The following is a 14458-nucleotide window of genomic DNA, read 5'->3' as shown; positions in this document are numbered from 1 at the left end:
CTGCTGTGCACAATGACTGCTATGGGTATGGCACCAGCTGATGTTGCTGTCAGCATAATTGTCACGCTGCTCCTTGTTGAGTCACATGACGCCGTGGAATCAACGAAGATGACTTCGGAGGATGATTCCAGCTGCTGGGCACGCCTCATGATTGGAGTTAGCAGGAGCACTGCACAGCTGCCTGCCCCTCCCTCTGAGTGCACCTTCTCATCAACTCCTGCATAAAAAGGTTTTCATGTTTCAGTATGGCATAACATGAAAGCATAGTTTGAGTGGCAACACAGATTATCGTATGAGGCACTGAGAACAAATTGATTCCTACATTGATTCCTACTCTTATGGACGAAGAGCACATTTTCACTGAAAAGAATTTTTATATGGTAGGAAGGACATTAAAATGGAAGAAGGGTATCGCCATCGCTGCCCATTTTCACAGCTACATTTTAACGATTTCAGGCGAGATTTCTTGTTCCATGCAACAAAGAACAAAGTATGATGTGCCTGCATAATGTAACTTTATGTATTGCTACTGGCAGTCCACTTTCATCTCACCAGGGAAATGAAACAGCTAAATGTGCAAACTATAACTAAACAAACTCTCAACACAATGTCATCACCGCCATTGCAAGTTTTCATTAAAATAGGGCAAAAATATTGCAGTGTTAACTCCTAATTTTTTCAGCAAAAACATACTTATACTGTATGTTTTTCTCTGAGTTTGGTGGCTATGCAATATTCCATTCCGGCGCAAATAAGTTTTGAAGTTTGTCATTTCCGTGGTGTCTGTTGAGGTGATTGCTTTAAGCAAGACTGCATTTTCGGCATCGCAAACATTCCCCGTGCGTTTATACTTTCTAGCTGCTTCACTAACAAAATTTTCATGCTGTTTGAGGTCATTGTAACATTTTATGAAAGGACTCATTGTTTTCAGTCGCTGCTTCAGCCATGCAAGACGAATATGCATATTTTTCAATGATGCTGTGTCGGCAATTCAGCATCACGCGAAGCACGCCCCTGGCCACAGGCTGAATTTCAGTTTCGGCTTGCTGTTCTTGCTTTTTTTAAAATGGGTTCACTAAATAACTTGAAAAATGGTTTTTTTGTTGTGTAGAGTGGACTCTAAAGATGTGATGCTACTGTCAACTTGAAATGTTTGATAAACCTCAGGAGTAGCACTCACTTTAGCAGTCCTTGAAGTATTACTGCTAGTCAGACCTCAGAACTTCACCAAGCTCTTTTTTTTTCTTATTCTATTGAGTAGTCCTTTATAAGTCCTGGCCTTATGATCCACTTATTGCAAGTCCTTTATCTTCGTTATATGCTGTTCTGTGTTTTGACGATTTCTCTAAAAATGGGATTTGGTGGGATTTTTCTTTCACTCGGAGCATAAAGTGCTTCATGGACCTGTGTTACACAAAGGGGTGCAATTCTTTCAAGACGTATCACATGTTAGTACCTCTGTGTGCAGACGTTTACACTCACTGCCCGCTTGGTGGGTGTGCTACATTGTAGTTTTGTCTAGGCACAATATTTGGCTGAAAAGGGTTAGGGCATATTGCTTTTTTAGTAAGCAGAACAAATATTTGTCACTAACTTGTGTTAAGGAAAGCTATCTCCTGGCATTAGGCCTGAATAAATTTTTGGCATTACAAAGAAAGCTAAAGGTGCAGTGGGGTAGGCAACATTTTTGGTATCTTTGTGTAAACAAAGTTAAAGCTGACAAATTTTTCCCTTATTGGTGTTAATTGTCCACTCTCATCAGTACATTGAACAGGCTAATGAGACACATATTTGAACTTGCTTCACTTCTTCCAGAGCACTAATAATGCATTTAGCTTTAAGTATGTTACTGCTTACAACACAACCTTGCAAAATTGACGGCTTTCTCAAAACAGTTTTCTCGGTGGCAGATGGTCCAGTCTAGTGTCCATAAATATTGGTTCGCAACTCAGCTGTGCACCTGTGCGTAGTGCGCAAGTTTGTGTTGAAGTGGCATAGAAAAATAGACTGCTAGAGGACATCACAACTCAGACTTTTTGTGGCGAGAGACTAGAGGCCATGCTGTGTTGCTCCTTTAGCAGCATTGTGCATGGATGCTTCCCTGCTGTGGTGTGGTCACTGAGCAAGGCAACCAGACTGGGAGCACATGCAAAAACTGGTTTAGCCTTCATACTGACATAGCTGCTTATTAGCCACAGAACGATGTACAGAAAGGAACCCTTATGGAGGACTAGAAGTAAACTTCTGAAGGCAGTACATTTTATTCCCACTGGCAGCTCTAGCAAGTGGCAAGCAACAAAAAAAATGTTCCCTTTAACACGTTGTACAAAGGTCTGTGTCATGCACACTTAGCTGTCATCAAGCCTTTCTTTTTTTGCTTACCTTGTTCTGCCTACTCGGGGATTTTCTCCTGCAGCCTCATCAGTGGTTCCGAAACTGTGCCATAATGTGTCTCCCGCCAGGCCTCGTACATATAATAAACAGTCCTTTTCGTTGGGTTTAGTGCACCACTGGCAAGTTTCAGCAGGCTTCCAGTGTCGCCTTCAACACACAAGGACCCTTCGTGCAGGCGTATCGCATCAGCCGGAGTAAGTCCATCAGCGAAGTACTGGTGAAAAAGTTTTGTTTCTTCACTGCATCGCAGAAGGCAGAGAGCGGCTGCACTCTCCGTTGCATGGTTGTGCTGGGTGTGCAACTTGATCAATGCACACAGCGGAGGGTTTCTTCGGAGATATGCATCATTCTTTTGGATGTTGTAGTTGACTTTTTTATCTTTATATCGATCATTGCATTGCAGTTTGTTGTGTGTTTGGTGTTTTTTTTGTTGAGGCAGTGGAGGTGGCACCTCCAAACTTTGTGACACACCATTCTGCAAAGGACACATGTTCATTCTATAAAACACCACTTTCTTCAATTTTCTAATCTGCACATTGATATACTTCAAACTAATGTTAGGTGTGCATATTTCGCTACCATTGTTAAAAACTTCTATAAAACACCACTTTCTTCAATTTTCTAATCTGTGCATTGATATACTTCAGACAAACTAATGTTAGGTGTGCATATTTCGCTACCATTGTTAAAAACTCCCATCGTGTAAACTGCTGGCCTATTTTTGCATGTATCCTGCCACACTGCTCAGCACAACCTTAAATTATAGTAAAGAAAACTATTTACCAGAATATAACTAAATCATTACTCGTGCAAAGTCCAGCCTGCAACAAATTTATGCTAACGGCAGTGTTATAATTAGTTTGTTTCTGAAACAGCACTTTCGTTCCAGGTAAGGTAGCTTTCCCGCATCGCATGTTAACCGTGATTTCGTGTCGCGAGAATTTTTAACAAAAACTAATTGAAGTTATGTAATGCAGCACTTGAGATGCTATTTGACGAAGATGGGGAAATATTGTGGGGAAGGTAGCTTGTGGTTGTGCACTGCCGCCGTTTAGACCATATTTTGCGACGTGAAGCTTGCTTTCCTGCAGAGCTAAGGCTCGTCCACAAATGTGCAGTGTATACAAACTACCTTGCAGTTCAATTCCCCCTTCCCGGGGGTGGTAATTAAAGTGCGTGACAATTTTTTACCTTGGAGGATTTTCATGAACTGCTAACGAGAAATTTTTTTTAATGCGTTTGCGGGCGACCCGGATCATAATCGCACAATAAAGTATGTGCCGATAGCGTGGAGTAAACAATTCAGACCTACTTCTGACATTTGCCCTCCTTTTGGGCACTGCAGATGATCCATGATGTATTCGTAGCAGCGCTGTAACGTTTCACCCAGTCCGAGGCCCCTTCTTCACTGGGAATGTCGCTTCGTAAAACGACAGTATGTGCGGCCGAAGCAGCAACATCCCGGAGGCATTGCCAACCGAAGCCAAGGCCCTCCTCGGGAGGAGCAAGCATGGTTTCGTTGTTGAACTTTTTTCCAGACTGAACTTGAATCAACGTCAGCGAGCTCCCGCAACTCGGAAGGAAATCGAGCACGGCGAAACCGCGCACGTCTGCAGACGAAAAAGACAGCCACTGAAAATACAGTGAGGAGGGTGGAAAGCAGAAATTCTCTATTCTTTTCCCAAGCACGCGCCAGAAGCTGGGTCGTCGTCCCCCCTCCATTTCTCGGGAGAGGTCGTCTCCGTGGGAAGTAGTGATTTACTGAGAGGCGTGACGCCCGCGTTTAGGGCCGGTGCCTCGATGCCAGCTACCCGCGCTAATCCTTCCGGCAACGACTCACCCCTGCTGACCGGCAGTACACGAGGGTTAGAACACTGACAGTGCATCGCGCGTTTCGGACGCTGCCCAAAGCCGTGGGAAAATTGGGGAAGAATCCCGAACTGCCTTGTCAGAGCCGCCGGGGGCCGACGACCTTTTCTCGCTGAAGAAATTCCTTTTGCTGTCAGCGGAGACGGCAAAGCCTATGCGTGGAAGCTTCTATGGGGCATCAATGGAATGCACATGCAGCGAGCTGCGTACGCGGAACCACGCGCCCGGCACGCTCCAGGAGGTGCGGGGTCCACAGTGTTCAGGCCGGTGAGCCCTGGGCTCCGTCCACTTGTACATACGGTGCCATTGCACTGCTATTAGTTCAAATTGGGCGATAGCTGGTTTAGTAAAACTCTGCCCAATTATCGAATGGGTTATAACCCGCTGCAAACAAAGACTTAGGAGGAGCGCGCCGAGTCTCAGACTCGACCGCTTTTACACAGCCTTTTCGTTAAACTGCATTATTCTCACTGCCTTGTATTTCAATCCCGTCTTAAGTTTTGTCTTGAGAAGTTGGAATTGCTGCCCCAACCGGCAACGTGCCGCCAGACGAGCGGACGAAGGCCTGAAGGCTCTTCGTACTGCTAACCGCCGTGTATATTCGATCACCGGCCAACGTGCCATCATCGTTCACCGCTCGCGAGGAGCAACCGACCAGCCCAATCCGGCCATCCCATCAAAGAAGGATTCGGAAAGTTTAACTGGTGCCGTGACCAGGATTGATTGGAACTTCTCAACTCATCCCATACGTGAAAGGCGTGACATGGCCGCTTGATGCAAAGCGCGATTTTCTTTGCATCAAGCGGTCGTCTAACCCGCGCAGGAGGTTTCTACTCGAGTCGTGGCGCATCCAACAGACACGGAAGAATGTGAATCGCTCCCTGGGGACACTTCCCTCTTCCTAAATCCATGGTTTGCGGCCACTGACCCGAGGTCTTCCACACAAGCGCAAAGACGGGTTCGATCCCGGCCGCGGCGGCCGAATTTCGATGGGGGCGAAATTCTAGAGGCCCGTGTGCTGTGCGATGTCAGTGCACGTACGTTAAAGAACCCCAGGTGGTCGAAATTATTCCGGAACCCTCCACTACGGCGTCCCTCACAGCCGGAGTCGCTTTGGGACGTTAAACCCCCGTAAACCATAACCTTTTCAGGCTCATTTCTGCCTAAAAAGGAAAATTTCGTCTTCATTGTGTATGTGTAGGAGTCCAGTGGTTGGCTTCTTGCAACCCAAAACGCATAGGTCATTTGTGCTAAATTTCAGTTATGGTTGGAGAGAGAGAGAAAGGCAGTGAGGTTAACTAGGCAGCGCCCAGTATGCTACCCTACACGTGGGAAGGGGAACGGAGGGAGAGGGGGGATGGTTGGAAATTCTCATCTGTCAGGTGGGCTCTACCTGAGGGATCAGGGGATCTCATTAACACACAAATGTAGATATTATGGGCAATGAGCCTGCAGTCTTCACGAGTGCATCGAAAACGTGCTACAAGGTACGTAATGCTTTCGGAAATGGAAGCACATGAACGTGAAAATATGAAACGTCATTTTCATTGACATTTACTTTTAAAAACAGCGATACCTGGCAGTCAGCTTTGGCAGGGGCTACCGGGCGGCGCGTTTAAACAAAAATTGACGGAAAATTTTTCTCGTTTTACACCGTACATATCCAGGCAGTCGTTCGTTAACAGTTGGCAAGTGCTTAGAGAAAAAAATTACAAAGTATGCTGCGTCATTTCGACGCTATAGCTTTTAAAACGTCACAATAAATGTGTGTTGCGAATGCGGGCATGCTCCCGACAGGCGCTCCAACAGAAGGGTGTTCAAGTTCTCGAGGAGTCCGATGTGCTGCAGCGTGTACTACATTTACTCGTTAATGTTAGCAATCGTTCAGATTAGTCAACACACCCATACGTGAAAAGTTAAGAAACGGCGCGACCGAAAGCGAAACGCACTCGACAGCGTAGAGAACTCTAAAATGCCCCGTATGTTTGTAAGTAAACACTGGTTTCTTGCTGTTTTCACCTTTGTTCTGAAAAAAAAGTGCCCTACAATAGTAAAAGTAGCTTATTTGTCAACAGAAATTGCCATTAATGCAGACTTGCACACGCGGCACAAGCAAAAGCGGTAGATGGCGCGTTATGCGCAACCGTAGGGCTTCACCCTACAGTGGAAGGCAGCGGGGCTGACTTACCCAAGGCATTGGGGTTTAGGGATAGTGAAGGGAAAGTGGATTTTAAGAGGTTAGAAGTAACCAAGCGAAGGTTATCTGATTGGTGGCTAAAAGCAAGACAGGAGTAAAATTCCACAAGACATGGCTAGGTGGCTTGAGCCACCGCCCGATGTAAAAGGGTTCAGCCGTATCCATCCATCCATCCATGTAGGCGGCGGATTGCTGTTGAGAAGTTTTAATGCAGCAGACCATTTTATTAACAGTGCATTTCAGTTTGTGCAATATGTGGTATGCTCGAACAAACGTAAGCGGCGTAATTGTTTTGTTTTGCTTGTGTTTTTGTGTTTAGTGACGTCACCGGAACTTCTGCTGCTGCACCTTCGGGTCTTCGGAAACACGCGTATCATGTTCTATGTCTATGCGTCGCATAGTTCTTCCGGCTCTTCTTTCGAACACCCGTGCCGTTCGCATCGAGTGAGCTGTTAGCTCTTGCTAGAAGCGAGATGAGCTCTAGCACGAGCAATCAGCAGCAGCAGATCGCAAACAAACTCGAAGACTTCGAATTTCCGTTCTGCGACGATGTCGCCAAATACGAGAAGATTGCCAAGATTGGTCAGGGAACGTTCGGGTAAGTTTTCCATTCATTCATTTCTGCCTGGAACGCAACGCAGGTAGTACAATCGCAGAGACGCTGGTGCCCGATGTCCATTCGAAATGGTGTCGTTCTTGGTGGTTTTAATGCTATTGTGCTCGGACCTGAAGTGTTCTGGATGTGTGCTTGTATTTCGCTGCCGCTCTGACGAATGCGTTCGGTGTTGTTTGCAGAGAAGTGTTCAAGGCCGGACACAAGCAGACAAAGAAGCTGGTTGCCCTCAAGAAAGTGCTTATGGAAAACGAAAAAGAAGGGGTAAGTGTCGTGCAGCCTGCCCTCCGTTCGTTACAGCGTAGTGATCAACGATTTGTCGCAGTTTCCCATCACAGCCCTGCGTGAGATTAAGATCCTGCAGCTTCTCAAGCACGAAAACGTGGTCAACCTCATCGAGATCTGCCGCACCAAAGGTACGTGCTTGGGTCGGTAATCATCGCTGGACGTGGAACAGTTTGTACCAGCAGTAGACGGTACTTCTCCGAGTAGGACCGAGTCTGTTTTGGCTGAATGCATGCAGTAATTCTGAACGGTCCCACAAGACATACCGGCGCGTTCGACAGGCAGGTATGTTGTCATGGGGACAGACGGCGTCAGCTGTTGAGCGTGCGTTGTGAGAAGGCTTGGAGGAGAGGCCGTCACGTGACATTTTCCTTCCATCATGCCGGAAACGAGCTCGGCGCATGTTGTCCGGGCGCGCTCATGTTTACTTTTATACGCGCGCGCGTTTCAAACGAGGCGAAGGAGCTGGCCCAAAGAGAGACCAGTGCGAGTGGTGCTTGGTTTCTGGCCGTTGTTCATGCACGGGAGACGTCGGAAGCGTTCGTGCGAGACATTCGGCTGCTTCCTCTTTGCCTCGTCGTCTCCGCGCCATCCCCGCTCTCTCGTTCGAACGAAACAGTCCCGCCTTGCATGGTCATGATCAAGTAGCATTGGGCGAAGGCACTTATCGCAGATGCGGGAAGGAACTTTTACTCATTGAGGTGACCCGCCATGGTATGCAGTGTCATACGCTGCTCCTGCCCGTGTCGTTTTGCGACCGCGGAGGTATGTGTCCCTGGGTTTCTTGCAGGCTGCACTTGGCGAAATATACTGGTATACCTACATCCGGTTCACCGTAGTCTCGTGTTAATCGCAGGGCTAGAGGGTTAATTTCACCAGATGGGGTAAAAGGCACAAAACTTTAGTTCATTGAAATTGTGTATAAGTGCGTAGCTGCTGCCAAAATATAGCACAAGAAAAGCAAACCAAATCTAGCATGCACTTTAAAGAGCATGCTTGTTTGTGTTCTCTTTTTATTTTCTGATATAAACTGTTATGTATGGTGCCGCTGAAATAGAACTTGTTACCCTGTGCTGTGTGTCATATTTTATTCCTTTTTTTTGTGGTGTGTGTGCTTTGGATCGCGCTGTGTATTTCATGCTACTTCTGAACCAACTATCCCACCTTAATGCAGTGTAAAGTACTGCCTTTAAATTTAGGCTTCCTGAAAAGTTTTAGTACCTGGCTACTCTGGAAGCTTTCCATGTCCAGCTTGCTGGCACGAGGCTTATATTTAAATGGCCCTCTGCAACACTTTGTATTTGAGAGCATCATGATTTTTGAGTGGACAGCTGTGAAATGTGCTCATGAGGTTGTAAAAAAATCTTTCTTTGCTAGAATCAATTTAGAGCTTCATGCCTGAGATCCCTGAGCAAGGTTTTTGATGTCGGGTTGTTTGCATGCTGTGCTCGCATAAAAGTGGTCCACATACTGGCCACACTTAAGTCGCACTCCCTGGTGGATAGCACAACCCTCTCAGTATTATGCTGAATGAGCGTGCACGTGCCTGCTTTTGGCTAAGTCTTGAAAAATGCTGCCATGCATGGTCACACCCGAGCTTAGTGTTCAACCTACCTTTTAATGCTGCTCATGATGCTGAATATTGCGATCTCAATATTGCATCGCATATGTTTGGTCAACATCGCCTTCTGCTGCAGAGTGAGGAAAAAAAAAAAATCCTGCAGTATTTTATTTTTGGTCTTGAACACTGTATTCATCTTCATAACAAGTTTTCGCGCGCATGGCCATGCCAGGAATGCTTTCTGATACAGCAGTGAGGATGGGCAAATATACTAAGTCTGAGTTGTTGACCCTGAATGCAAAACTTAGTATGATAACAAGTTCATAATGATGACCGTGCCAACAATGACTTTTGATTCACAACTTCAAGAGCCACTCATAGAGATGACAGAAGTGGAAAGGGCCAACAGTGCCTATAGTAGCACGGTAGCGGAGTGTCTATGGGCGGGGATGTCACCCCCTCCCAAAGCCTGAAATTTTACATAGGCAAACCATGCAGAAACCCTGTTTCCCAACGAAAAAGTCCAAGAAATACAGGTTTCAAATGAGACTCCTTCCTTTAAGAATGATCCATAAATTCACCCATGTAGGACTGCAACGGGCCATGTTTTACATCCACAGATCTAGTTTAGTGCATAATAATTAATATACATGACCGTAGCTTTTCAGAGTGCTTCTAGAAGTTTAGGAGTACCCATAGGTTTCACTGTGTTGTGCATTATTTCAATGCTGTATTTCATGTTTAATGTGCAGAGCTGCAGCTGAACTCAAAAATTGTGTCGCTGCATAGTAGCACACTTTACTAGTGATACACAATACAGACAATAGAAGTCGACGTAATAAACACATCAAATAATTTTTCTTCAACATAACCACAGACATCATTGAAATTGAATGCACCTGTGCATTCTCATTTCATTGAGTAGTTTTTCCCAGAAGTGACATTATCACAGGACATGGGCACAATAAACACATGTGAGAAAAAGCCTCCAAATTCAGTTAGAGCTTCATTACACTGTGAAAGCTCAGAGCAGTAACGTTCATACAATACACGAAGGGTGGCAAACGAAATCCAGAAACCATATGGACATTTGAAACGTTTTCGCTGTCACAAAGTGCGAAAATGCTCCGCCTTTTTGTACTTCGTGACCAAAACCTCAGCAAGAAACGCAACGGCTCAACTTGCTACAGGAAACCGATAAAAAAAATAGCGCCCGACTAAAAATACAGACTTGATCCGATATGAACGAATACACATGAGCCCGGCATGTCCCAAAGGCAAATAGCTCACTCGACACTTTTTTTTTTTTTTGAAAGCGAAATTTATTGCCCCAGGGCATCAATGATGGGCGAAGGCGTGATGAATGATCTAAATGAATGGAAAAAGGTTAGCTGATTTGATGAAGTCCAGTAGAGAATGATGGTACGGTCCCTGCGTCCAGGCAATGTATGAAGAAGGGTTGCTTGGTGAAAGACCTGCTACCATCAGGTGCCGGATCCTTGTAGCCTTGAGAGCTGGGCAGTCCCACAGTAAGTGATGAATGTCGGCCTCAATGTCCTCGTGTTTACATACCGGACACCCTGGCCGAGGAAACAATTCTCGGTACTGAGGCCACTTCCGAGTGATGGCTGGTGTGAGGGCAGCCCCGACCCGGATCCTCCTAAGCGCAACCTCCTCTGCACGGGTAAGACCGCGGGGGAGGGTTACCGCACACGGAGGGATGAGAGCACGTGTGCGGCGCCGGAGGAGTTCCTTTCTTGATGAAAGGAGGGCAAAATTGTCCAAATGAAGGAGCTGAGGCAGTGATGAGTTTGGATTCGCAAGGCGGGTCGCTAAATCTGCCTGCCTTTGATAGGTCAGCAGATCCCGTGGGACCCACTCAATACGTACTGGCTGCGAGATGCGTGCCGCGAGCCGGTGGATGTCCTGACATATCGTGGGACAGCGGCTAACACGTTGTAGCAACCGGACAACTTGAAGGGCGTCAGTGCGGATGACAACGCGGGCCGCAGGGAGCATAGTTAAGTCGGCACAGAGCAGAGTGCTCCTTGAACTGCAATGAGCTCAGCACAAAAGGACAAAGGGGGTTCCGTAAGCTGAAACCAAGAGCTTTGATTCAGGGTAGGTCTGCACGGGCAGTAGATAGCTGTTGTTGCTTTGCAGTCTTGTATGCTTGCGTCTACGTAGACAACAATGGATCCTCCAGGCAGGCAAGCACCTTGTTCCTCAAATTTCTGGCGAAGCAATGCCGAATGAGCAGATGTTGGCCGGCGATTATCTGTTGGCTTGTTGTCGCTGAGCTGTACAAACTTCCATGGGGGAAGAACTGGCGTTGGCGGCTGAAGAATGGAGTGTGACGTTGCATAAGTCCTCAGTGCATGCGTGGAGTGCGATAGACTGGCCTTAAGGCTGCTCGCTTCATGGTGCTGCTGCACCAGCTCATCAATGGTATCGAGCTGCGCATTCTCTTGTAAAGCTATGACCGGTGTGATGCATGGAAGGCACGTAATGGTCCTCATGGCCTCTCGGTTCACGGCTTCAAGGCGATCCCATTGGGCTCTTGTAAGAAGTTGAAACTGGGCTTGATAAACAATACGTGGCTGCAGAACTGCCCTCACCAAATGCCGTGCAACGAACGAGCCTGCGCCACCAGTTTTCGGGGCAATTCTTCTAATCAAACCCAGTCTGAATAGCTTGCCTTTTTGCCTTAGAAAGCCATGCAGTCGCTGATCCTGATTGGTGAATCATTAAGCCGAGGATTTTTACATTCGGACTTTCCTGTAGTGGGGTTCCTGATAGACAAAGACGGATTGGACTTGCAGCAAGTTTACGGCGTCCCCAGCGGTTGGCGACTGACGTGTATGTTGTTTTATGCGCGCATAGTATAAGTCCGATGGATGATGCGTAATTACAGGTAACATCCAAGGCAGATTGAAGGGCAGCCTCCTGAGTACGGAGATCTTGGTGAGTACTCCACACCATTATGTCGTCGGCGTACTGAAGAAATTTTATGTCACGGATGTCATGTAAGCGCCAAGCCAGCGGGATGAAAGCAATATTAAATAACGTCGGCGACAATACTGATCCCTGGGGCACGCCGCAGAGAGGAACAAATGATCCGACCGCTTCGCCGCTGAGGCGTATTGCAAATTTTCTGCCTTCAAAAAATGATTGGACAGAACTACGCACTCTCAGAGGGAGATGAAGCATGCCAATGGGGTTCAGAATGGCTGCATGACTGATGTTATCATATGCCTTTTCAACGTCCATTGCTAAAACAGTACGCACATTGCGGCTGCGGGTAGATGACAAAACTGCATATGCTAAGACAGCCAACCCGTCCTCTGTACCAATATATCGACGAAAGCTGATTTGTGGTGGGTGATGAAAACCGTGCTGCTCTAGCCACCATGACAGTCGTGTGGCTAGCATTTTCTCCGCCAGCTTGCACAGCGTAGGAGTTAAGGAGATAGCTCGCAAGTTGGCGAGGTCCATCGGAGGCTTTCCTGGTTTCAGGATAGGAATCACGACAGCGGATTTCCAGCTCTCGGGCACTACGCCATCCAACCATACTTTGTTTATGGTGTCAAGTAGTTGAGAGAGTGCAGCGCTACTCAGGTTCTTGTACATCTCGTACTGAATATTGTCCGGGCCGGGTGCTGTTTTCAGTTTCGCATCATCTATCGCAGCCAGCAACTCAGGCATAGAGAATGGACGCGCAATTCCATCTACGTCGACATCAGACGGCATTTTTTGATATACATGCGCTGGGATGCCTGCCATATTTAAACTAGCGGATGAAGAAGGCACAGCATCGTATTTCGGGAAAAACTTTCGCGCTGCTTCTTTGGCGAAATCATCTGGCGACAAGTTAGCCGCAAAGCATGCGGTTGCCGCTGCGTCAGTCGTACGGTGATTGCGTTCCATTGTACGGAATGTTCGCCAGAGAGAGGCATTCGAGGATTTTGCAGAAAATTGTTCGCACCACACATGCCACTGCCGCCGAGAGAGGTCGCGTTCATATTGGCGTGCCTTAGCTGTAAGATAGTGCAATCGCATACGTGCCTGCGACGAAGTAGGGTCTCTCGTAGCAGCCAGCTTGGCTTGACAGCGTGCCGCCCACAAGTTTAGAAGGCCGAGGTCTGGTGCCGGTCGACCAACATCAGTCCAGGTGGTAGTTGTAGCACTGTTGAGGGCTGTTTGTATGCGCTCAACAAGGATTGGCGAAGAATCTGAGTAGAGATTGTCCATACAGGAGCGGAAACTGTCCCAGTTGATCAGAGAACATTTGTAGCGTAAAGGTCGGAAATGTGAGGTGTGAAGACCGATGATGATAGGGTGATGATCACTTCCCCAGCAGTCTGGCTCCATGTGCCAGGAGGGAGTACCCGGTCCCGACCACCACGTCAAGTCTGGAGCATAGGAAGCACTGCGAGTTTGACGCACTGGCCGTGTTGCTGTCCCAGGATGATTGAGCAGCACAAATTGGGCATCCGTGAAGGCGTCCCGCACACGCCTGCCACGAGGGCTTGAAGTGGGGTACCCCCAATCCTGGTGAGGGGCGTTAAAGTCGCCTCCGTCTTAAATCGGACATCCGGGATACTGCCGACGGACACTTGTTAACCAGCCAAGATTAGTACGGGAGGAAGCACCACCAGCTGGTCTAACGTAAAATTAAACGACCACAACGGTTCCCTCCTTAAGTTTCGCAGCCACTGCCACTACCTCTTGATGCGACGTGCACCAGTTTTCGAGAGCAAGACGTACATGCGGAAAACGTGAGTCCACATACACCGCCGCCTTTTCCGGGGGAGCAGCAGTTTGTACATGACGGTCTATCATTGAAGGAGACATGTAGGCACTGAAGCCTGGAATCGATGGCAAGGCGTTTGTTTCCTGTAGCAGCATGGCCCATACCTGGAGCTTGTGAACTTGTAGTCGGGTCTTGAGCTCTCCCACCTTCGTGGAAATGCCTCTGCAGTTCCACTGCAGCACACCAGCACGACTGGAACTTGCCATTTCTAGTTACTAGCCCAAGCGCTGTAGAATCACGGACTTCAGGTTGGACAACTGGTTGACCATAAACCGGAGCAAAGAAGTCGCAGAGTTGTCCAGTGGCATTGCGGTAATCTGGGAAGAGGCGGCAGGAAGGCGATGTTGCTGCGCCATTGATAGATGTGGCGGATGATTCCGCTGCCCATCTACGTCGAGCGAGCAGTTCATGGTGTTGCCAGAGCTTGGTAACTTCCGCTAAAAGACGTGCGATTTGTTCGTCGACTGCGGCCATATCATCCTGCGGGAGTTCAGGCACACTGCGCTGCTTTGCTGGCTGTTTTCGGATGCGTTCTTTTCGCACAGTACCGTTAGAAGACTGGTGAGCTGAAGGATCATGCGAGGTGTGCTCAGGGAGCTCCGGCCACTCGTCGTCATCCCACTGGAGAGCTGTGAACCGATTGGATGTCTGCAATGAATTTATACTGTCTTGTATTGGCCAGTGCTTAGTCATTTGACGACGAGCCTGTTGTGTTGCCTTTTGTTT

General features: G+C 47.6%; 1 protein-coding gene across 2 annotated transcripts in view; it reads left to right on the top strand.

The window, feature by feature from the left end:
• The first annotated feature begins 6805 nt into the window (after positions 1–6805).
• LOC144116199 (cyclin-dependent kinase 9-like) overlaps positions 6806–14458 on the top strand; it is a 52174-nt gene continuing 44521 nt past the window's right edge. The window contains exons 1-3 of one of the 2 annotated variants that reach the window (XM_077650925.1): positions 6806–7058; positions 7256–7337; positions 7399–7489. In XM_077650925.1, the coding sequence (XP_077507051.1) occupies positions 6934–7058; positions 7256–7337; positions 7399–7489 (298 nt within the window). In that variant the 5' untranslated portion in view covers positions 6806–6933. The remainder of the gene's footprint in view (positions 7059–7255; positions 7338–7398; positions 7490–14458) is intronic. The other variant, XM_077650924.1, reaches the window with a different exon arrangement.

This window comes from Amblyomma americanum, chromosome 1, assembly GCF_052857255.1.
Source record: "Amblyomma americanum isolate KBUSLIRL-KWMA chromosome 1, ASM5285725v1, whole genome shotgun sequence".
In the NCBI taxonomy this organism is placed as follows: Eukaryota; Metazoa; Arthropoda; class Arachnida; order Ixodida; family Ixodidae; genus Amblyomma; species Amblyomma americanum.
The sequence above is the reverse complement of the archived record's forward strand: the minus strand, read 5'-3'. Positions and strand labels throughout refer to the sequence as shown.